The sequence below is a fragment of the Hyperolius riggenbachi genome, chromosome 1 (genome assembly GCF_040937935.1).
Source record: "Hyperolius riggenbachi isolate aHypRig1 chromosome 1, aHypRig1.pri, whole genome shotgun sequence".
Lineage (NCBI taxonomy): Eukaryota > Metazoa > Chordata > Amphibia > Anura > Hyperoliidae > Hyperolius > Hyperolius riggenbachi.
This window is the reverse complement of record NC_090646.1, coordinates 155597034-155622012: the sequence shown is the minus strand read 5'-3', so window position 1 is coordinate 155622012 and position 24979 is coordinate 155597034. Positions and strand designations below refer to the sequence as shown.

The window sequence follows — 24979 nt, the reverse complement described above, 5'->3', positions numbered from 1 at the left end:
AAACATTTATATCAAACCTTTCTCCTTGCAGAATCAAAGCACTAGAGGTGCAGCCACTAGGGCATGCTCTATAGGTGGTAGCAAAGTTAGGGAGTCTTGCCCAAGGTCTCCTCACTGAATAGGTGCTGGCTTACTGAACTCAAAGAGCCGAGATTCAAATCCTGGCCACCTGTGTCAGAGGCAGAGAGCTCTTAACCATTACACCATCCAGCCACTGAGGAGAAGACCACTGAAGTCACAAGGAAGCACACAGGAGATGGGGTTATAACAACTAAGCATAGGCTTGGGTCAACACATAAACAGAGGATATTCTGCAACATTCCATACATCAAATATAAACTTTTCTTTAAAGTTTAAACAAAATGTACTTTGTAGAACATTCAAGCTCATCCTTACTCAAGGTGAGGGTGCCATATGGACACTTCTAGACACCCACACATCACTATACTGAATAACCCCAGATTGACATGAAAGAGACACTGAAGCGAACTTATTTTCCCCATTTTACCTTATAAGTCGCTTCAGTGCTCTCAAGCCAAGTAATCCGCCGCGTCCCCGCCACTAAACGAGCGCTGCAGAGCCCCCAAATCCATCCGCAAATATCCACGACCAACTTGGTAGTGGATTTTGCCTCGCTGAGGGGCAGAGCTTCCAGCTGTAGCAATGGCACTCCTGACGTCAATCGCCGTGCGGATCGCCACCTCTCCCCGCCCCTCTCTGTGAAGGAAGAGTGAGAGGGGCGGGGAGAGGCGGTGATGCGCCGTGATTGACGTCAGGAGGGGCAGAGCTGAAGCTTTTTCAATTGTAAAATGCTTAAACATTGTTTTAAAGAGAATATGAAAATGATCTAGGAGATAACTCAGGAGAAAAAGTTAACTGCATATGGGCCTTTGGCAATAAAAAACATTTAAACCACTAGTAAGCAAGAAAATGCTAGTACTTTTTGACCTACTTTTTCAGGTGCAAAGAACAAAAAAAGTGTTTTAAAGAGTAGATGAAAAATTAACTCCAAGGAGAGAGCTCAGGAGTAAAGGTTAATTGCATATGGGCCTCTGTCTCTAATAATCTCAGCCATAGACCCAGAACAAGCATGCAGATCAGATGTTTCTGACTGAAGACTGAATGGAATAGCCACATGCTTGTTTCAGGTCAGGTGTGTGACTCAGAAACTACTGATGCCAGAAAGATCAGCAGGATAGCCAAGTAACTGGTATTGTTTAAAGGAAATAAATTTGGCAGCCTCTATATCCCCCGCAGTTCAGGTGCCCTTTAAAGTGAACCTGTAAATCCCTCCCCCTTCCCTCAAAAAAGTTTGATACTTACCTCTGTAGAAAGAAGCCCATTGATAGTCCACGGGTTTCCTAATCCATCCAAGTGCCCACCATTTCTGCCCAGGGTCCCTCTGAGCAGTTCCGGCTAGAGTTTGTTGCATAGGTACTAGAAAAAGTGTTCCTTTCTGTACTGCACTTGTGTGGATACAGCTGCATCTGTGCGGTAGCACATAAGCCCTCTCGCATCCATAGCATGGCCACACTGAGAGGAGCACAGCTGCAAAGAGGAAGAGGACCCGTTATCAGTGGTGGGGTCGAGGAGGACGTGAAAAGCCTCTGGACGTTTTTTTTCCTGAAATTTTACAGGGTTGCTTTAAAGCAGACATGAACTCAGAACTTCCTCTCTGCTATAGAAGATATGCAACAGCATAATAACCTTTGATGAAAATAAAAACATATCTTTGTTCAAGCTGATACAGATCCTGAAATAAATCTGCAGTGTATCTATGTCCTGCTTTCATGAAAGCAGACATAGGGTTATCATACTGTGTTTACAAATTAGCTGCTGTGCCAAGGACTGCAGAGATTCCTGAGCTGACACCGCTGAGAGATCAAATTACACTGGTGATTAGTCACAGATAAGGGGGAATTAGACAGGCTAAACTCTCCAAATACATACAGGGTTTATTTCTCTCTGTTTTCCCTTCTGTCCTGTGCAAGCGTTCAGGACCACTTTAAGGATTATTTTAACATGTATTATCTCACGTGTCATTTAGTATGGCAGAGATGGGCAATTTTGTGATAGGTTTACAGCAACAAACAATATTGTAAAACTTTTTCATACTCAACTCCTAGCAACATATTCAGTAACCAAAGACGTACTTTTTCTGCCAGAATACTTACCTACACATTAAAAAAAACATTGCAAATCAGTTAACACTCAAAACTATTTTTACTCCTATGCATATAGATATCCGAGAAAATCTCAAGGGCCCCATTTATTATGTGTTCATGATGCTGTGCAAGACATTACCGGCCAATCAATATCCCACATCTCATTGCTCTGAACAAGTATCATTTATCTTAAACTCAGCACAGATGTTTGTGAAAGGAGATTGTGATTGGCTACAGCAGACCTCTAGACACTAATTCTGCTTCTAATATGTACCTTGTGACACAGGAGAGCTTAGAGTGAAGCCTGATATGCTATTGCACAAAGCCTTCCCATAACACAAGACTTTCGCTGAATAATTATTTTACAAGTTACAACTACATTATCTTAAACAAGCCATTAACACTTAACAAACAAGCAAGAGCTTGCCGCTGAATAATACTTGAACTACCCTACTGAGGTTTCAACACACGATACCAGGGCTGCACTTGAACATAAACTAAAGCACATTGTCATTTAGCAAGTCAGAAAACTCACAGCAGCCAATCAAAATGTTTCTGCAGAACCATCTGTTCTAAACTGAAAATAAATAAAACCAAGTCAGGACAATGGAATGTGGAGTGCTGTGTGCATACGTCAGTCCAGACAGAATGTTGGTGCGTTAACAATGGGTAACAGACAATCCATTAGGTTTAAAAATGAGGGCCACTAAGAGAAATATCCTGGAATCTTGTCATGTGCCAGAACTCTCTTGCTAAGCACTAAAGTCCTTCTTCAGACCACATTTTTATTCTGAAATTCAATAGGGTGAAAATACTGTATGTGGACATCTTTTTGCAGACGGTGCTGTTAGCACAGTAGGATGAGATAACTAATAGCATCCTTAGCTGTAGTCCTAAATAGAACTTTCCTGCAGTCGCATATTCTTATTTTAAGTTTAAGAGTTTGAAGTCTAAGCCATGTTTATTATTATTTATTGTATTTATAAAGTGCCAACATATTACGCAGCACTGATGTTTAACATCACACTTACACTACTGCTGTTCTTTCAAATCCCTCATACAGAAAGGCTGTATCCTATAGAGCCTTCCCGTTCCTCTCCTGGTCCCTTTGTTCCAGTCCCCGACCGATGGGTCGCAGACTGCTCTCTGCCACTGCGAGAGGTTTCGAAAGCCTGAGTGCTCCCAAAGACGGGAAGCTCCATACAGCGCAAGCGTGAGCATGCTCGCTCACGCACTTGGGCATGCGCAGTATGGAGCAGTCCTTTTGAAAGATTTCCAAAGCCTCTCATGGCGGGGGATTTGAACGGGGAGCCAGCACTGGAACGAGTGGGCCGTGAGAGGAACGGGAAAGCTCTATAGGACCCAGAGCCTTCCCTTTCCTTAGGTATCTTTTTTTTTTTAGTTTCACTTCAGACTCCCTTTAAGGATCTATGGCCTTATTCGTCTTCAGGAGAACTTCTGATGCTATTTAACTGCTCCCTCTGCATAGATAAAGTATTGACTTATTGAACGTTACAATGAAAAAAATGAATACACGCAGGTTCTAAGTGATCACAAATCAGATGTTAATCGAACTGGAAATTCGATGTGTGTATGTTCAGCTTTAGGATGTGATAATGTCTACTGTTGCTGTTTTATCATTGTGTCGTCTTTGCCAAGCATACCGTTAACTGTAAAATACTAACCTTAGAACTTCACAATATCCATCCTAGGCATATCAGTACTGACCCTGCTAATATTTACTGCTTCTTCCCTTCCTGTTATTTGCAGTCATTTTCAGTAGATGGCGCTCAAAAGCTTTCTGAGTCCAGTCTGAACACTTGCAGCATTATTTAGAATTCCTAGCTGTCTTCCCATCCACCTTTTCAACTTTTTACTTTATTTCCAGCTATCTCAGACCAACCCAATATTTAAAAGATTTTCTTACACGTCTTTCTCACAACTGAAGCTTTGTACCCTCCATGGACTCAGTATTGTTGAAAATGCTCACTCAGGCGCTTCATCACTTTCACAAGCTCAGAGCAGAAAAAAAAACATCAAATAAACTAATTTCTGAGCTAATTCAGTCCTGAACAATAATAATGGCAATAATGGCAAATTATTCATCCATCATTGCAATATTCCAAACCTAAAATTGTTTCAATAGCTTTCTATACATCCAAGGTATGTGCTCCTTAACCACCCTGGCGTTCTGATTAAATCGCCAGGGTGGCTGCGGGAGGGTTTTTTTTAAATAAAAAAAAAACTATTTCATGCAGCCAACTGAAAGTTGGCTGCATGAAAGCCCACTAGAGGGCGCTCCGGAGGCGATCTTCCGATCGCCTCCGGCGCCCAGAATAAACAAGGAAGGCCGCAATGAGCGGCCTTCCTTGTTTTGCTTATATCGTCGCCATAGCGACGAGCGGAGTGACGTCATCGACGTCAGCCGACGTCCTGACGTCAGCCGCCTCCGATCCAGCCCTTAGCGCTGGCCGGAACTTTTTGTTCCGGCTGCGCAGGGCTCAGGCGGCTAGGGGGGCCCTCTTTCGCCGCTACTCGCGGCGAATCGCCGCAGAGCGGCGGCGATCAGGCAGCACACGCGGCTGGCAAAGTGCCGGCTGCGTGTGCTGCACTTTATTTGATAAAAATCGGCCCAGCAGGGCCTGAGCGGCAGCCTCCGGCGGTGATGGACGAGCTGAGCTCGTCCAGACCGCTCAGGAGGTTAAAATGTACCCGAGGTAATATGTGAACTGATTAGATAAACACTTATGTACAGTGCAAAACATATTACGAACCAGGCTGTGTTCACTTAAAGAGAATAAATCTCGCTTCAGACCTCATAGATAGCAGGGGCACGTGTGCCCCTGCTAAACCGCCGCTATCCCGCGGCTTAACGGGGGTCCCTGATCCCCCAAATCCCCTCGTCTCAGCAGGGGAGCGCTTCCTGGTTGGGGCAGGGCTAACCTCCGCAGCCCTGCCCCACGCGCGTCTGTCAGTGCGTATCTCCGCCTCTCCCCCGCCCCTCTCAGTCTTCCTTCACTGAGAGGGGCGGGGGAGAGGCGGCGATGCGCCGCTGACAGACGCGACTGGCGGCAAGGCTGCAGCCGTTAGCCCTGCCTCCAGGAGCGACCAAGTCTGCGACCAAGTGTCGCAGTGGGGAGTTTGGGGGTTAAGGGACCCCCGTTTAGCGGCGCTATAGCGGCGGTTTAGCAGGGGCACACGTGCCCCTGCTAACTATGAGCTCTGAAGCGAGATTTATTCTCGCTTCAGAGTCTCTTTAAGTAAGGTGAAAAAAAAATATTTGCCTGTCCTACACTCGGACCCCAAGCTCCGCAGGATCCTGAATGAGGGATGTGCTTTTTCAGCACGCCGTGCCCCCACTTTGGGGACCCGCCTTTCCCCAAGCTTTTTCTCCAGCTCTCCCAGACCAGTGCCTACCTGGCTGTCTTGTAAAGGTTCTTACAAATGCGGGTACTGCACCTGCAGGTACTGCCGTGTCCACAATCAAACGCGGGAGATTTTTTTCTATCTCAAAAGGAGAGAGATTTGAAATAAAACAATATATTAATTGTAATTCTAGTAATGTTGTATATCTTATTACCTGCGTTGCTTGTGGCCTACAGTACGTGGGGTGTACTACCCGTCCCCTGAGACAACGTATCTCGGAGCATTATAATGGACCTGGTAGATGCATGAGGCAGAGCCTAAGCGCTGTGAGTCCTATGGGTGAAAAGCGCTATAGAAATGTTATTGTATTATTGTATTATAAACATATGTCACCCAGGTTTCTAGTGTATCCAAGCACTTTTTGAGGGAACACCAGGGTGTCATGACCAGTTTTACTTTCCAAGGCATAGAAAGAGTGGCACTTTCACCTAGAGGAGGTGACTTACGTAGATTATTGTTGAAACGGGAGGCCTTTTGGATATGGAAACTGGGCACACGTTTGCCCACAGGGTTGAATTCTAAAATGAACATCAGCCTGACCTATGATGTAAGAACATAACCTCTTTAGGATATGAACATACCACCTTTTTTGAGGTCTGTTCCCCGCTCTTCCTCCTCTCCTTTCTCCCGCCTCCCTCTTCCTTTCCACTCTCACTAGCGTCCTTATCTTTGCTTATTTCTCTGCCATCTGTATATTATATACTATATACTGTGTATTGTACAGTCTGAGGAATTAATGTTCACTGTATATTCATTACTGATGCTTAACCATGTCATCTCTGGTTTTTTAATGTACTGGATTTTATATATTGGCTTCGCCTTATTTTTATATGTGAAATTTGTCTATGTCTCTTTAAGAGGAGTAGCTATGCCCCTTGTGGGCGGGCACTCGACTACTTAAACTTGTGGTGATTTTGTGTATGCTGGCTATGATTAAGGAGCCTTTTAGAGCTCCGATACGCGTCAGCCTTGTATGTGTTTACTGATGTGCCAATAAAGTTGAAGAAAAAGCTTTTACCCAGCTTTGGTGCAGCGGAATACTCTTTTTTTACCTATATGTCCTGAGACCTGTGGTTCCTGCTCTCTTGGACTAAACAGCGGTGGTTTTAGTGTTTCTCCTTTTTGCTATTAAGTAAAGTGAACTACTACAAAAATAACTTTTTTAATTATCCCATGGGTTTCTTTTACATATAAACATTTACAATGTAGGTTGAATGTTTTATGGTCTCTAATCAGTAGCAGCCTATGAACTCATTAGGAGTTTCAATAAAGTTATCTTGTTTTAGATAAGTGCACTGCTTTTGACCCCAGTAGGCAGAACTCGCTGTAAATTCTTGGAATGCGTTGATGTCTCTCTGCTAGCAGAAAATATAGAAACTGAAAGCAGAAGTCCTCTATTATTGTCTCACACTGCCTACTAGTGACAAGTGGCAAGTGGCCATAAATACACATTACAGCAGTACTAATAAGAAGCATGGAAATATAACAAGTAATAAATAAAAAAATGTGCTAAAGTAAACTTGCATGAAGCACTTGCAAGCCTCTAAATAAATTGGCTGCTAAAGGGTTAAATGTCCCAGAGTAAGAAAAGGTAAATAGTTCATGTATTTTATCTCTTTCTGCTATCAGAAGTTGTATTCTGCCAGGAAAATTTTTTTGGCTATAATTTGCTTATCAGCAATATTTACTATATTACAGACAAGGTACAAACAAGACAAAAGCTGTCACTTCACATATCCCGCATTGCCTCAGGTACACTTCAAGATAAGTGTAATGGTGGGGATTGGTGGGGTTTTACTGCTGTCTGTGTCCATGCTGAGAGACTATTATATATAATCATTTTTCCTGGATCAGTACAATGGAGTTAAAGGGAAATTCCCCAAAGGCAACATATCATCTTTCCCATACTATCAAAATAAGGGAAAATCTGATAGATCTGAATGGAGATATACTTTAATCTAGCTCTCCTGTCTCAAAACTTGGCCAATAAACATTTCCACACTTTCAAATGGATGGAAAATGGCAGCTGCAATGTGTTTGGGAACTCCTGGATGGAGTTTTGATTGGGTAGTAAGTGATCAATGTTACCACCATGTCCCTTTGAGTTCAATTAGATTTCAGAAACATGAGAATGGATCTAAATGCTAGATTTGTACCATCCTATTCAGTACAAGGACTTAACTTCAGCCACTACTCTAGTTCACAATTGCTATGGTGGTAATAGCCACCCTCATATGTGCAAAACTGTTTCCCCTGCTACTGTGGCAGTCCTTAAACCGTACGTTTTGGCATGCCTTATCATATGATTTTTATATGAACAGTGCTGGTGGGTTCTAGTGCACAGTTTGTACTGAAAATTGTGACTGTATAGCTATGCCACTGACAACAGAACAACCTCTTGCTTGAGAAACTACCAAATCAATCCGTAATCACAGTACAATGAGGATGAAAAGACGCCCAAAGGATAATAACATGAATTAAAATCTATAAAATAAATAAGATTTGAGGTGGCTTACCTCAATGAAGACAAATTCATATCTAAATGAATAATCTTTAAAGTGAATGTTTACCGTTCAAAAAAAGGAAAAGTCAGATACTCACCTAAGGAGAGGGAAGGCTCGGTCCTAATGAGCCTTCCCTCTCCTCTCCCGGTGCCCGGTCCCACGCAGGATCCCCCGTGACAGTATTTGACCAGTTCGGTCAAATACTGCCACTTCCGCATGCCTTCGGGAGCTTTCGGAAGCCTTCGGGAGCACTCGGGCTCCCGATGACGCGGCCTCTCCATACTACGCATGCGTGAGCGCCCTCTATGACGCGCTCACGCGTACATAGTATGGAGCGGCCCGTCTTCGGAAGCCCGAGTGCTCCCGAAGACCTCCGAAGTCCCTGCGGCTGGCGGACGCGAACGGGGGAGCCAGCGCAGCACCGAGGGCACCGGGAGAGAAGAGGGAAGGTTCATTAGGCTCGAGCCTTCCCTCTCCTTAGGTGAGTATCTGACTTTTCCTTTTTTTGATCGGTACCCATTGGCTTTAATAGCACTGGCAATGAGTTTCATGGATCTCCGCCCACTTCCTCAAATCAAGTGCCTAGACTCGTTAACAAAAAAGCGCTAAAACACTCCAAACAGTCAAACACTAATGATGAAGAAATCCATAAGTATAAAGTTACATAAAATTGCATGCTATAGCACAAAATTCAATAGCACAAAATTTGAGAGCACGTCTTTTTGAGCTATGGCATTTTGTGCTATTGCTGCATGCAATTTTATGTAACTTTATATTCATGGATTTCTTCATCATTAGTGTTTTGAGTGTTTTAGCGCTTTTTTGATAACAATTCTAAGATTTGGCCTGAGGAAGTTGGCGGAGAGCTACAAACGCGTTGCCAGAGCTATTAAAGATTATTCATTTATATATGAATTTGAATTTGTCTTCATTGAGGTAAGCTAACCTCAAACCTTATTTATTTTATAGATTTTAATTCATTTTATTATCCTTTTCATCCAGTTTGTGCATTTAATACCCCCTCCTGGTCTCAGGGTAGGGGATACCCTAGGACCTCATCTACGGGTCCCTAGGACCCTTTTTTCCATAAAAGGTGCGACCATTTTCGGCTGATCGGCACCCCCAAGTGGAGTCGGGTTTATTTATCTCCACCTGCCTGCAGTGGTTGGTTGCACCATTGCAACCTCCCTTTGTGAGTACCCTCTGTATACTATTTCTTATTTAATCTAGTGTGTGTGACGTACTGCGCCATTTGGGCTCCCTTTGTCTCTGTTTTTTTTCCGTTTAGGGCAGCCTTTCTCAACCTTTTTACCCTGGAGGAACCCTGCAAATAACTGTTGGGTCTCAAGGAACCCCTGAAAACAATTTTTTTAATCTCGAGGAACCCCTGCATTTATGTTTCCGGAGGCATGGTCTTTAAAAGTAAGTGAGGTTGTAAATTTCATTAAAGAGAACCCGAGGTGGCTTTGTATAACGTTAGTGGGGCACAGAGGCTGGTTGGGCACACTAACACCAGCCTCTGTTGCCCCATCGTGTGTGTCAAAAACCCCCCTGCTCGCCGCTATACCCCCGCAATGCTGGCGACACGCAGCGTGTCGCCAGCACAATGTTTACCCTAGCGCTGTCTGTCAGCGCCGCTCCGCCGCCTCCTCCGCATCGCCGCTACCCGCCCTCGTCCCTTCCCTCACGCTGATTGGAGGGAAGGGACGAGGGCGGGTAGCGGCGATGCGGAGGAGGCGGGGGAGCGGCGCTGACAGACAGCGCTAGGGTAAACATTGTGCTGGCGACGCGCTGCGTGTCGCCAGCACTGCGGGGAGGATAGCGGCGAGCAGGGGGGTCTTTGACACACACAATGGGGCAACAGAGGCTGGTGTTAGTGTGCCCAACCAGCCTCTGTGCCCCACTAACGTTATACAAAGCCACCTCGGGTTCTCTTTAACTCATATTACACTGCCACTCATTCTACTGTGCTAATGATTATTCGGATCCCCAATTTAGTGCTTCTTGATACAGTACCCCCTATTATAATGTGCCTTATTATACTTCCCCCACAATGGCAGAAAATGCCAGGGAACCCCTGCAGAGTACTCAAGGAACCCTGGGGTTCCAGGGAACCCTGGTTGAGAAAGCCTGCTGTAGGGGGTGACAGCTCACCCTCCTACCCCCCTTTTATCTACCCCATAATCACAATGATTGAGTTGGCCTGAAAAATTTAAGCTTTAATAATTTAATTATCTATATTACTTTGCATAAACCATGACCTGGAGGAATAAAAACCACTTAGCTGCCATACTGCCCCATGTCAGCCCATAAGGCGGGATTCACACTTGTCAGATATTACCTTATGTGCGTTTTCTGCAAAGGAAAACTAAGAACCAATGTACTTATGGCTAGTTCACACTTGAATGTGTTTTAACATGCAGAAAAACAATTGCCAACAATCCAGCACTGTCAGAAAACTCAAGCAGAAAATTGATAGACAAGTGTGAATCACAAACAGATTGCTAATCGCAATGGCTCGAGATTTGTACATGGATTTCTGAAGCAATTTCTGATGCTTTAGGAAGCAATTTTATTTTTTCTGCTTGCCTTTTTACAGTAATTGTGATGTGTTTTCCAATTTTTTTTTGTGTGGCTTGGGTAGTAAAATCACTGCAAATTTGCTTTTGTAAAGTGATTAAAAATCGAATTTGCAGAAGTCCTATCTTTTTTATTGGAGCACAATCGCTCCAAAAATGCTGCAGTACCCGTGATTTCCCTTCATTGACTTTCATTAGCTTAGTGCTTCTGGAAATGCCTGTGATCCCAAAATGCTGCTAAACTCACTCTAGTGGGCCAAAGATCACCACAGAGGCAAAACATAAATAAATCAAACAAGCAAACAAACCACAAAGAAAAAATAACCAGCCTATTTATGTCACTTTTTGTCTGTTTATTCTTCTGTCAGTTCTCTAAGCTAACCAGAATGCATAACTAAGATCTGAATGAGTACCTTCAGACTGCAGCTGCTGGGAACAGATCTATAGTCTTTTGTCTGTTAGACTAACGTTGTTCTGTGGTGTCTGCAATATGTACTAAGTGCAAAACATGTACAAGTATGTAGGTGCAAAAAGTAAAAAATAAAATAAAATGGGTAAAAAAAATCAAAACAAAGACTGTAACAGTGGTTCTGATATGTAGATTAAGGTTGCGGTAACTCTAGCCCATGTTTAATGTATGACAAGGTAAGGGCTTAATAACAGCATGCAAGTACCATGTGGCTAGAGGCCCACCAGTAAAGAGGGGAGACCAGGCCATGTTTTTTTCATTATCTGAAATTGCAGTCTCGAATAAGAATGGGGTCTGCATAAGTCCCTAGCTCTAACTACTTTCCACATAGGTGGAGTGGCTATGGATAACCAATGAGATGCCCTGAGATCCCCTACATAACTTTTACATGAAATTTTAATGCAAGGAGAAATTATTTGCATCTCATTAATCACCCCTAGTAGTGACATTACATTAATAACATAGTGCTACTAATTCTACACAACAATTCTCAGCTAGTAATGGGTTTAGATACCTTGATGATAGTTAAAATGAATTGGAAAATGTTTCTTAAATATTTGAAAAATAGGCAGTAAGAATAATAATAATAAACCATTATTTATAGGAAAAAAATATTTTATAAATAAATATATTTCAAATAAAATACTGGAGGCAGATCCTGTACTGAACCCTCAGTTCTAGTGCTCATTATTGATATGGGGAATGCCATCATTTACATGATAAATAGGCAGTCATCAGTGTGGCTGAAACGTTCATCAGATAATGATGATAATGTTGTGTGTGTGCATGCGTGACATGTGTGCGTGCATGACGTGTCTGTGACGTGTGTGTGCACTTGTGACGTGTGTGTGTGTGTGTGTGTGTGTGTGTGTGTGTGTGTGTGTGTGTGTGTGAGAGACGTACATGTGTGTGTGTGGTGTGTGTGACGTGTGTGTGTATCGACATCTCTTCTAATTGGAGCTTTTTCTTTTTTGCTATACTTGCTTAACAAAGTGAAGCAACATAGGCATACAGGCCAAGGTCGCATGATCGCTCCAGGTTAGTGACTCACTTTAGCAGTAGAGCCATGAGAGCCAGGGAAATGTCATTTGTTGGCCAATACATGAACGCCATAACCAAACCTCTGTTTTCCTTCTCATCTAATGTCAGCTCAAAAGTCTTCAAGTAACTTAACCGCTTCCCCACTGCCACATCATGTATCTACGCCCCTCTGGACTTCACTTAAAAAAATCAGGGGTGTAGATACACATAACATCGATTTACAAGACACGCACGCAAGCCTGCTCGGACCTGCAACCATCCTGTGGCACAATACTGATCGGTGAATGGGAACATGTGTTCCCAAAGCCGATTAAACTGCCTGCAACGATCACCGGCACCAGCGAGATGCCAATGATAAAAAGTGAGAGTAGACACAGAGGAATACATTACTTCCTGTCCACTATTCAGTACACAGGCAAGTGTGGGGGTATCTAGTGAACAAAAAGAAAAATACAAGCAAAGTACCGTATATTCCGGCATATAAGATGACTGGGTGTATAAGATGACCCCCCAACTTTTTCAGTTAAAATATAGAGTTTGTGATATACTCACCGTATAAGACTACCCCTCTTCCAACGTACACCAAATTAAAAAAAAAATCATATACTGGTGCTGTACTGTATGTGGTACCCAGTATATAACAGTATATAGTCAATTGACTGGTTGGATTGGTGAACTCTCCCTCTTCCTAAGTGGATTGGTCAGCTCTCCTTGTCTCCCTGTTTATCAGAGCAGTATGGAAGAATAGATCGCGCTGTGCCCATAAAATGCGCCTCTTTCACCCCTCTTGCCCACCCTTGTATCCTATTTACCTCCCTCTCTGCCTCTCAGAACTCACACATATGCGCCTGCACCGCTTTACTACAGTCCTCAGCAGCAAGATCTGAGAGATGGTAACAGGATAGGGGGTATCACCCAGCATCAATGATACCCGGCGTATAAGACGACCCCCAACTTTTCAGAAGATTTTCAAGGGTTAAAAAGTAGTCTTATACGCAGGAATATACAGTACATATAAATTACAAAAATAAATAAAATACCCATAAATTATTAACCCTTCATTTCTCTCTCCCCATTATTATTATAAATAAATAAATCACTTGTGTAAAAAAAAATAAAAGCATTTTAAAAAATAATATAAATAATTAAAAAAATACATTAATTGTTACCTTAGGGGCTCAGCTTTTTTTAATATGTATGTCATTAGGGTATATTACTGTTAATTTTGCAAATAAGGGATTTTAATTATTTACATAGTATAAAGAGACACAAAACAGAAAAAAACCTGTATTTCCAAATAAAATATCGTCGCCATATGGGACATAATTTAAACGATGGAGCAACCGGGAAAAATGTGAAAAATAAAATGTGTGGATTTTAGCTATAGTAGAAGATTTAAAAACTATAAGAGCAAATAAGTAAGGGAAAACATACAGATAAGTTAACTGACTTCCCCATAAAATTGGCCCTAGACTACGATGCATACACTACATGATATATACATAGACATATGAGTATGGTAGGGATAAGATTGTGAGCCCCTCTGAGGGACAGTTAGTGACATGACAATATACTCTGTACAGTGCTGCGAAAGATGTCAGCGCTAGATAAATACTAAATACAAATAATAACAATAAATATAATTTTTTTCAGTTTTTATCTTATTCTTCCATTTAAAAATGCATATAAAATAAAATAATTCATAGAAAAAAGTGCCTCCCAAAGAAAGCCTCGTCTGTGGCAAAAAAAAACCAATGTATAGATTGTTTAGCTGTAATAAGTAGCGATAAAGTTATTGGCGAATGAATGGGAGGAGCATAAAATGTGAAAATTGCTCTGGTGTTTAAAGGGAAAACACTCCGAGATGAAAAACTAACTATAACAAGTAACTTGTCTATATATCTTATCTAAAGTTTAGATAGTTTACACAGCAAATCTGGCTGCACACCGCTTTAATAGAATATGATTATTTCTTCCTGTGATGCAATGACAGCAGCCATGTTGTTTGTAAACATTACACAGAGGCAGGCTTATCTGCATCTTGAGCGAAAAAACCCAATCCCCCCTCCTCCCCTCTGCCTCTGAAATCTCTAGCTAGTAATACCTCCCCCTCCTCCTGCCCAGACTGAGCTCCCATGAGCCCTTGCTAATGTCTGAAAGTGCCTTGGCTCTCTGAAAACCTATGGGTGTGGCTTGTTTAGTTTATAGGGAATTAGAGTATTAAAACAAAAATAAAAATGTATTTGGTTTGAGGAATGCTCTATAAACAATAGGAAAGAACCACAATTATGCAATGGGTAAAAGTTCATCTTGGATCCACTTTAATGAGGAAGTGATCAAATATTTTATTGTACAGTAATAGACATGGTTAGGTAACTTTTTTTTTTTTTTTTAAAGTGCATGTCTTGTCATGACAGCAACATTGCTAGAAATCAGTAACCGTGAACTCTCTAAAAACACGAAAAAATAACTAAAAACCTGTTTAATTAGAAAGGGCAGTAATGTTACGCGTATCAAGTGAAATGAAACGAAAGGTTTGGACTAGGCAGGTATTAAACGTCACCAAGTCCCCATTGTATACCTGTATCTACACATTTCAGAAACTCTAGCACCATCTAAACTCATGTCACTCTAAATCTAGTACACCGCAGGATGCAATTAAAAATACACACTATATCATTTTAAATTCTGCGTGTAAAATGTACAAGATATTTTCCAGATGTGATATGGCAAAGTGCCAACCTTTTTTTTTCTGTGTTTTCCCTAAAAATATTAAGGCGAGTGCGGCATCTTTTCACTTCAGTTTATAGCAAAGCACAGCAGATGTACAGTGACATGACGCCCGCTGGGAGGCACTTCTATACTGACATGGCAATGAGCATTTCAGCAATGTCTAACCATAAAACACTACTCCACTCCAGCAAACAATCTACACATGGCAAACTGCTTGCAAGTATAATAACAGTCTTGCTATTGCAATCATTAGAATTGCCACCTAGACTTTCGGCTCTTCATCATGCAGAATCATACTATACAGCATTATATCGCAGTAATGACATGTGAATGCCTTTTGTAGCATGTAATAGCAAGAAGGCTAACTTGAAGGTCAACTGTAACAAGAGGGATATGGAGGCTGCCATATGTATTTACTTCGAAAGTGGACCTGGGCTGTCCTGAACTCTTGTATAGGACAGAAGGAAAACATACATATCTGCACCCTGTATGTATTTAGAGAGTTTAGCCTGTTTCATTCCTCCTCATTTGTGTCTAATTAAGTTGTAATTTGATCTCTCATCTGTGTCACATGACTTCCATGGCAGAGATGGCAGATAAGCTCATTTGAATGCACAGGCTGTACACAATATGTCTGCTTCCATGAATCAGGAATTAGAAACTGTGCAGATTTATTTTAGGATTTGTATCAACTGTAACAAAGAAATGTTTTTATTTAAAGGTTATTATGCTGTTGCTTATCTTTTAGAGCAGAGAGGAAGTTCTGTGTTCAGGTACACTTTAAAGCAATACCAGTTGCCTGGCTGTCCTGCTGATCCTTTGCCTTCAATACTTTTAGCCACAGACCCTGAACTAACATGCTACATATCAGATGTTTCTGACATTATTATAAAATTTGACAAGATTATCTGCATGCTTGTTCCTGGTGTGATTTAAACACTACAGCAGCCAAATAGACCAGCAGAGCTGCCAGGTGTAACATTCCCTGGAGATGCAGCTGCGGGCGGTCAGGATGCCTCCGCAGCTGCCTCGGTTTCCTTGTCGGACGTTTCACCCGTTCCTCCGGCGTCTAGCACGCCGAGGACGGGATTGTCAGTGGCGCATAGGGTTGCTTCGTCGCGTGCGCGCGCGCACAGACAGGACCTTTATGCTGGGGCAGGACCCTTATGCTACCGGTCGGCTGACGTGGGAGGAGACTCACGGCGCTTCTGATTGGCTGATGGGAGTGGGCGCAGCCAAGGGGTCTCCTCTGCTTCTTAAGCCTTCTGGAGTCACTTGCAACCTGTCTGCTGTTGCGAATACTTCGTGTTAGCGCTCAGACCTTAGACAGTATCCGGTGTGCTTTGATCCGGGAGGAAACCGGGGATTTCACACAAGACTAGGAATTGTCATTATTATTTGTATATTGCTTGATATTCTGTGTATAACTCTGGCTCACTTCTGACTTCGCTTACAATTATCGATTCTGTACTTTCGCCCATCTGATTCTGTTGCTGACTCTGCCTGATTTATCTCTATCCTCTTGCCTCCCGATTTTGTACTGTATCTGCCTGTCTGTTGCCGAACCTATCTGTCTGACTACTCCACTCACCAGTGAGCCCTTGTCACTGGTGAGGTTCCTTACTGATAGTACCCACCAGCTCCTCTGGTGAGGTTTTGTCAAACTGATTAGTTACAGTTGCACCAAGCACTATACACGTCTGTATTTACCTGTTAGCTATACTTACCGTATTTTTCGGACTATAAGACGCACTTTTTCTCCCCCAAAGGTGGGGGGAAAAAGTCACTGCGTCTTATAGTCCGAATGTGCCCTTTTCAAGCTGATGCACATTGCGCAATGGAAGGTCTTACCATCCTGTGCGCTGTTTACTCCTCCTCCAGCTGATCCTCCTGCGATCCCTGCATCTCCCCTCTTAAATCTCTGCTACCTGCGGTGGGGGAAGACAGCCTCATGCGATCAGGCATCTTCTTCTTCTTTAACCCCCAGTACAGTACTAGCGGTGGTGGGGGCAGTCTCAGCGTGATTTCTACATTTTCTCCCTTAACCACCGCCACTTGTATCAGGCAGGCAGTCTAAGTGCGATCCCAGCATCTGGTCCCTTAACTGCCGTTACTTGCGGCGGTGGGGGCATCTTCAGCATGATCCAGCGACATGTCCCTTAACCCCCGTTACTTGCGGCGGTGGGGGCATCTTCAGCGTGATCCAGCGACATGTCCCTTAACCCCCGGCACTTTCCACAGGCATCCTCAGCATGATCGTGGCATCTCCCCTTACTGGTACTGCGGTGGGCAGAACAGAGGGAATCCCAGCACTAGCCGCAGCCACTGTCAGTCCCGATGCCGGTGTACTTCCGGTAATTGCGTCTTACGTCATGATGGGGCGCCGGTAAACAAAGGAAGTACACCGGCATCGGGACTGACAGTGGCTGCGGCTAGCGCTGGGATTCCCTCTGTTCTGCCCACCACAGTACCAGTAAGGGGAGATGCCGCGATCATGCTGAGGATGCCTGTGGAAAGTGCCGGGGGTTATGGGACATGTCGCCGGATCATGCTGAAGATGCCCCCACCGCCGCAAGTAACGGCAGTTAAGGGTCATATCGCTGGATCATGCTGAAGATGCCCCCACCGCCGCAAGTAACGGCAGTTAAGGGACCAGATGCCGGGATCACACTTAGGCTGCCTGCCTGATACAAGTGCCGGTGGTTAGGGGAGAAGATGTAGAAATCACACAGAGACTGCCCCCACCACCGCTAGTACTGTACTGGGGGTTAAAGAAGAACAAGATGCCAGGATCGCGCTGAGGCTTCTCTTCACAGCAAGTACCGGGGATTAAGGGAGAAGATGCGAAGATCACACTGCTTCTGCCCTGCCGTGGAGTGGCCTGCACCCAGAAGAACAATTCATCAGGATCACCTCCCCGGCTGGAGAAGGAGGACACAGAGAGCACCGATTCCCACATGGACATCTGGATAGGTGAGATCATCCAACCTTAAGATGTATAGTGTTTAGTTAGTTTTTACTGATGGGAGAAGCAAGAGTTAGTTTAATGTATTGTAGTGTTACTTGTGGGGGAAGCAGGAGTTAGTTAATTGTTGCGTTACTGGGGGAGGGGAGCAGGGGTTAGTTTAATGTAGTGTAGTGAAACCCATGTAGTGTAGTAACTGGTGGGGGCATCAGGGGTTAGCATAGGGTATTTAATCTAGCTAGTGAGGACAGCAGGGGTTATTGTAGCTTGGACAGAGGCAGCTTGGGGAAAAGAAATGTCTACAAAACGCCCCTGCACTATAGACGCACCAGGTTTAGCATATTATTTTTTTCCTGGTTTTTGTCCTTTAAACCTTGGTGCGTCTTATAGTCCGAACAATACGGTACATTATTGGTGATTCTGCAGATCACCACATAATCAGGTATAGTGTCTGGATTATTGGTGATGCTGCAGATCACACAATAACCAGATTCCTGTGTTGCTACACCAATCGTTACACCAGGAAACTGGTATTGTTTAAAAGGAAATAAATATGGCAGCCTCCATAAATATGGCAGCCTTCTTCAGACTCCATTTCTGTTTGCTGACAAGATGTTAGAGCACACAGCTTATATTGAAACAGGTGGCCGCTAAAGCACTAATGCTATACTGCACACCCCGTGCAAGGGTAATTTGGATTTCCAGCAATCACTTAAAGCGGAATGAAACTCAACATTTCTTCTTTGCTCTAATAGAGTATTTAAAGCATATTATATACAAACAGCATTTTTTTTACTAGAACAGCATTCAAAGGGTTACACACAGGAATTTGAAGTTCCCAGCCAGCAATGCTGGGCGCATCTGAATTTGAGATAATGTTATCTTGTGTTTAATTGTATCAAGTGAGGAAATAAACACTTCTCTGACACTGCCGGGTCTCCTGAACAAAGTCAAACAATTTAGAAAGCATTTCTGCTTGTTAGAACATGAATAAATCAGTTATAAATAAAATGCAAAGTCAGCTTTCAGAGCAAAAAAAAGTGTACTTTGGGAACATATAATTTCTAAATGAATACTATTACTTATTCACAAAAGCAAATATGATAACTGTATGGCTTATAAAAAGTAGGAAAACATGTTTTTATTGAATATTATGTCAGGGTTTTATACCGCTTTAACTTTAACCTGTGCTGTACCTTCATCCCCAAAATTATAAGCTATTATTTCTTCTATGTCTAACTCTAGCTTTCATCCTTAAAGCAATCCATAACTCTATTCCGTTTCAGATCTGTGGTTGACCCTAATCAAAACCAATATTTTCACCTATCCAAAGTAAAAAAACAGGATAACAACCTATAATTCAAAAGAGCTCATTTACTTTCTTTTGTTTTTGTTTCTTTTACAGTACCTCATTGTCAATATATTTTGTAAAAAAAAATAAAAAAAAATCTAACATCACCTAAGGATCACACAGCATAATGGAATAGGTGGACACTGGATACTTACTGTAATTGTGCTGCTGGCAAAGATCGTCTAATAATTGAATGGACTTGTCTGTAAACATCCAACTTAGACATGCAGCGGCAAGATGTATGGTTTGCAAAGCTAATTGTTACTGGTTTTACTGGTCCTTGGGGTAGCGGGACTGTGATTTCAAATAGCTACAAAAAGAGAACATGAGGAAAGATTTTATTTTAGAATTTATCAGTATTAAACCATTTTAAAAAACAACAACTTGCTTTTTCAGCACTAATAAAAACTACTAAATCAGTTAGCTGGTTTTAATAACTTTTGATCAATGTTAAATACAACTTCCTGGAGTCTAATATTTTTATTTTCATTTATTTAAGTCTAAAGTGTAAATAGCAACCATGTCGGTGTGATGTAAAATCTGGTTTATTTAACTCCCAACACAAACACGTAATGCCATTTTGAACTTTCTAACCTCCTGCTATCAGGATTATTTTCTCAGTCAGATACAAATTTTTGTCTTCTATTTATTATTCAATTGAGCTGCTGCTACCTTTCACTCCAAATAAACTGCCTCAGAAAGCACTGGTTTGGTAGCACTTGTAATGAAAAAAGTTATAAAAAGTGAGAGGCAAATTCTTAGAAAGAATAGTGCTACATATACCAATTTTTATCTCAGTATGTCAACATGTCAGTTCAGGTACGCTTTAAGAAATCTCCCACATTTCCATCCACACAACATCACTTAAAAAATGCTGTATTATGGGTATGAACAATACTATTATTTATTTATTTTCACAATAGCCTTAAAAATGTTCTCCTTAGATGCCAGCTGCCACCGGTTGCCACAAAATGCTTTGGTTTGTAGCTGACCCTAGATTTCTGATTGACAGCAGAGTTTGCTCTGTAACCAAAGCAAATCTCCTAACAAGGTTTATATTTCTAAAACTGACAGACATATACACAGTGAAAACGTGTGCATGCTGACTGCAGTGCAAGATTTTGCTCAATAAAATTGTACATTAATTCACTTTGACTTCATTTTCCTTCTCTGGCATAAAAGGAGAATTTGAAAAAAAGAAAAGAAACGAGAAATAGGAGAATCAGCAACAGAAATTCTCGCCTTGAAGGCCATCCAGTCATTCCATTTCTCCACCAAACTGTGAGTCAGGCTTCTGCAGGACTGGATATTGAAATGGACAAAAAAAAACAAAACTATTAACTGACAAAAACATTCACCTTCAGTTTCGTTAGGCCTGGTTCACATTAGCGTTAAAAAACGGTCCGTTCCCAGGTCGAAAGGGAACGGATGCGAATGGATCCAATGTTAACCTATGGATCCGTTCGCATCTGTCCGTTTCCACACGATCTGCTGAACGTACCGCAAGTTTCCTCCTGCAGACATTTTTCTGGACCGCTGAGCCCAGCGGAATGGAAACGGACATTGCCTGGCTGTCCTGCTGATCCTCTGTCTCTAATACTTTTAGTCATAGACCCTGAACAAGCATGCAGACCAGATGCTTGACTTAACCACTTGAGGACCCACCCTTTACCCCCCCTTAAGGACCAGCGCTGTTTGTTTGGATCTGTGCTGGGTGGGCTCTGCAGCCCCCAGCACAGATCCGCGGCCACACAGAGCGATCAGATCGCCCCCCTTTTTTCCCCCCTATGGGGATGATGTGCAGGGGGGGTCTGATCGCTCCTACTTGCAGGCATTTTGCGGGGGGGGCACCTCAAAGCCCCCCTCCGCGGCGACATTCTCCCCCCTCCCTCTCCTACCTTCTCCCCCGGGAGATCTGGGCTGCACAGGACGCTATCCGTCCTGTGCAGCCAGTGACAGGACGTCCCCTGTCACATGGCGGCGATCCCCGGCCGCTGATTGGCCGGGGATCGCCGATCTGCCTTACGGCGCTGCTGCGCAGCAGCGCCGTACAAATGTAAACAAAGCGGATTATTTCCGCTTGTGTTTACATTTAGCTTGCGAGCCGCCATCGGCGGCCCGCAGGCTATTCACGGAGCCCCCCGCCGTGATTTGACAGGAAGCAGCCGCTCGCACGAGCGGCTGCTTCCTGATTAATCAGCCTGCAGCTGGCGACGCAGTACTGCGTCGCTGGTCCTGCAGCTGCCACTTTGCCGACGCACGGTATAAGCGTGCGGTCGGCAAGTGGTTAAGGTTGACCTCTTTTGCTACATACTTGTTACAGGTGTGTGATTTAGACACTACTGATGCATGACAATATGGCAACTTCTGCATCCCTCTCACTTCAGTTGTCCTTTAAAGAGACACTGAAGCGGAAAAAAAATAAGATATAGTGAATTGGTTGTGTACTATGAATAATTACTAGAAGATTAGCAGCAAAGAAAATATTCTCATACTTTTATTTTCAGGTATATAGTGTTTTTTCTAACATTGCATCATTCTATAATATGTGCGGATTACACAACACTCAGCATTCAAAATGAGTCTTTCAGAGCAGTCTGTGAAGTAATGACCTCTCCTCTAGCAGAGGAAAAGTAAATAGTCCAGGAACAGTTGAGATAATAAAAGTCAGATAACAGCCCTCTCCACGACTAACTTAGTCGGAGAGCTTAATGGCTTGTTTGCATAGAGATAACAACTGGAGTTTCTCAACTCTTCCTGTACTGGAAACAATTACACTGATGTATCTGATCTTAATGTTTTATTTCTTAGCTGTACTACACATACAAATCATAATATCATCATTTTTTTTTCGCTTCAGTGTCTCTTTAAGCTAGGTTCACACTAGACCGAAATATGGACTTTTTACTGTGGGACACTGTAGTCATGCCTCCCAACTTGTATGCTTTGCTAATTTTGCTCAGTGTCTTGACCGGTGTAGAAATGTATCGTGGTCCTTCCCACGACAGATTTTCTGCAAATCAGATGTGTATAGTGCTATTGCCAGAAAGAAGCATGTTTAAAAGTCTGCTCCAGTACTGCTGGTACATTATCTGCAATGTATAGTTGAGGCACTGGTTGCATTCTTTTTTCCTGTCTTGGTTGGAATATCCGGTCACCCTTACCAGAGTTGAACACATTTGTGTGGTTTTGTAAACAGATGGGAGTTCAAATTGAATGGAGGCAGACTAAAAGAGGAATGAGAGGAGGCCTGGGAAACAATCCCAAACTCTCACTGAATCTGGCTATTGTTGAATCTGCCTGCAAAGTGCTTCTTATGGTGGCCATACATGGTACAATAAAAACGTTCGATTATCCCATTTATTCGATCTAAATGATCGAATCGAATGAAAATTGAAAATATATTTTTTTTCAATCAAGAAATTCGAACGATTATCCCGTTTGTTTGAGAAAAATAAGATCGGACATGCTGGAAAAATCTTTATATTCGATGTAACGGAATAATCGAACTAAATTATCTAATCGAAAAAAATGAAAAATTGTACCATGTATGGCCACCCTTAGGTGGAACTGGGTAACAGGCAGATTGGCCCGTATACCTGGGGCACTTTCTGGCCTTTGTTTCCGGTGATGTGGCATTAAGAGACACTGAAGCGAAAAAATGTTATGATATAATGAATTGGTTGTGTTGTACGGATAATTACTAGAACATTAGTAGCAACAATTTTACAACATTGCACCATTCAATAATATTTGCAGTTCACACATTACTCAGCACCCCAAATGATTTTACAGAACAGGCAAGTGAAGTTTTGAACTATCCTTTGCAAAAAAAAAAAAAACAATACAGTGCCAGACACTTGAGATAACAAGCTTCAGAAGAGAGTTCTCTGCAACTTTGAAAGTCGTGGAGCTCGAAGGCTTTTTTGCATAGATAACAACTGGAGTTTCTAAACTCTTCCTGTACTGGAAACAATATTAGACTTATGTCTCCGCTCCTAATGTTTTATTTCTTAGCTGTACTATACAGGCAAATCATTGTATCATAGTTTTTTTTCGCTTCAGTGTCTCTTTAAAGGTACTATGCTACATACCTTTTGGTCCTGTACAATGCTAACTAGATTCTGGTCGCAGATGTGTAGATTAATCCACTTACTGTCTGGCAAAACAGTCCCCAGGGATCCATGGTCAGCACTATTGCACTTCAAGGTGGGCTCTCTCACCAAATATCAAATAACTTTATTGCATTTTTATTTTTTAGCAGCAAGACAAACAATAGCCAGATCCTGGAAAACCCAATTTGTCTCATTTGAGAAGTTCAAAACAAGCGTTCTTCTAAAATGTGGGCATTGCGGCAAAGATATCTTGTACAGAGTTGAGGTGGGAGGTGGCAACTGGCCAAACCCCCCCCCCCCCCCCCGCAAAAAATACAAAATACTTACTGAACCTCCAGCACCGTCTTCCAAACTTCCTGTAGGTCAAAGCGGCTTTTAGTCATACGAGGATGCCAGAAAGCTGCTATGAGCTACAAGGTTAGAAGATTTGTGCCCTGCATACCCCCATAGCACAGTCCCCATTATCCCCTCAGGCATGCTGGTTAGCTAAGACTCCCAGTTGCCAGAGTTCCGGATAACGGGGACTTTGCTGTATTGTTTTATCCTGAGATGCTCCCCAGCGATATACAGTCTACACCCTAGGTTTTCAACATGTGGTACACGGACCCAAGGGGGTACTTCTGATGGGTCAAGGGCAGGCATGGGCAAACTTGGCCCTCCAGCTGTTAAGGAACTACAAGTCCCACAATGCATTTGCCTTTATGAGTCATGACTGTGGCTGTAAGACTCCTGCAATGCATTGTGGGACTTGTAGTTCCTTAACAGCTGGAGGGCCAAGTTTGCCCATGCCTGGTCTAGGAGGTACTTGAGCGTGATGTATTTAATTATGTTAAATAAATGTATAGTTTCTGAAAATAATAAATCCTATATAAACAACAGCCAAACTAGTATTTCAGCCAATTAAAAACAATAGCAAATGCGGGAAACTGTTTAGAAACGATTATCATGTACTACTAAGTGTATCTGTGTCAAGGGGTACTTGAAATAATCTTTATCATATCAAGGTGTACTTGGCCAGCACAGGCTTTGAAAATGGGTACATACACACGAAATGTTGAGAAACACTGGTCTGCACTGTAATATGTTCAGATGTTTAATGTAAAACTTCAAATAAACATTTTGAAACAGAAATGCCAAAACTGTGCATCTACAAGACTGCACAGATACTAGAGCACGATTCAATCTACCTGCATCTACCTAGACTCAAGTGGGTTAAACTGTCACCTAAAGAAATAATACAAATGCAGTTTGTGCCAAGTACAGAAGGAAAAGCCTTCGTCCAGCACCTTCTGCAACACTTGATCTTTTCAACAAGTAATTTGCATGTGTTGGTTCAGCAGCATTAAGCTTCACATGCAGCTGCCGGAGACTTTGTGTAATTCTTGCTGCTCAAACTTCTTCTGATTGTTGGCACAGAGACCTTTCTGTAAGCAGCTGTGTCCAATGTGGTAAGCCTGTTACGAGCTTTTAAATTTGACACGGATCATAAGCAAGGAAGATTAAAACCACATACACCAGGAATTGTTTTTCACTGTACAAAAGAAGAAGGCAAGATATTGACAACGTTATGGAAACAAAGCGGATCTTTTACTGTTGCTTGCGCTTGTATCTGCTTCACAACATGTCACTCA

The 24979-nt window shown here is 42.6% G+C and overlaps 1 protein-coding gene across 1 annotated transcript in view; it reads right to left on the bottom strand.

Annotated features, from left to right (window-relative positions):
* The window catches only part of VEGFC (vascular endothelial growth factor C), a 198984-nt gene that overhangs the window by 13354 nt on the left and 160651 nt on the right, over nt 1–24979 (bottom strand). Inside the window, exon 4 of the mRNA XM_068278768.1 lies at nt 19389–19543. Within this exon, the coding sequence (XP_068134869.1) occupies nt 19389–19543 (155 nt within the window). The remainder of the gene's footprint in view (nt 1–19388; nt 19544–24979) is intronic.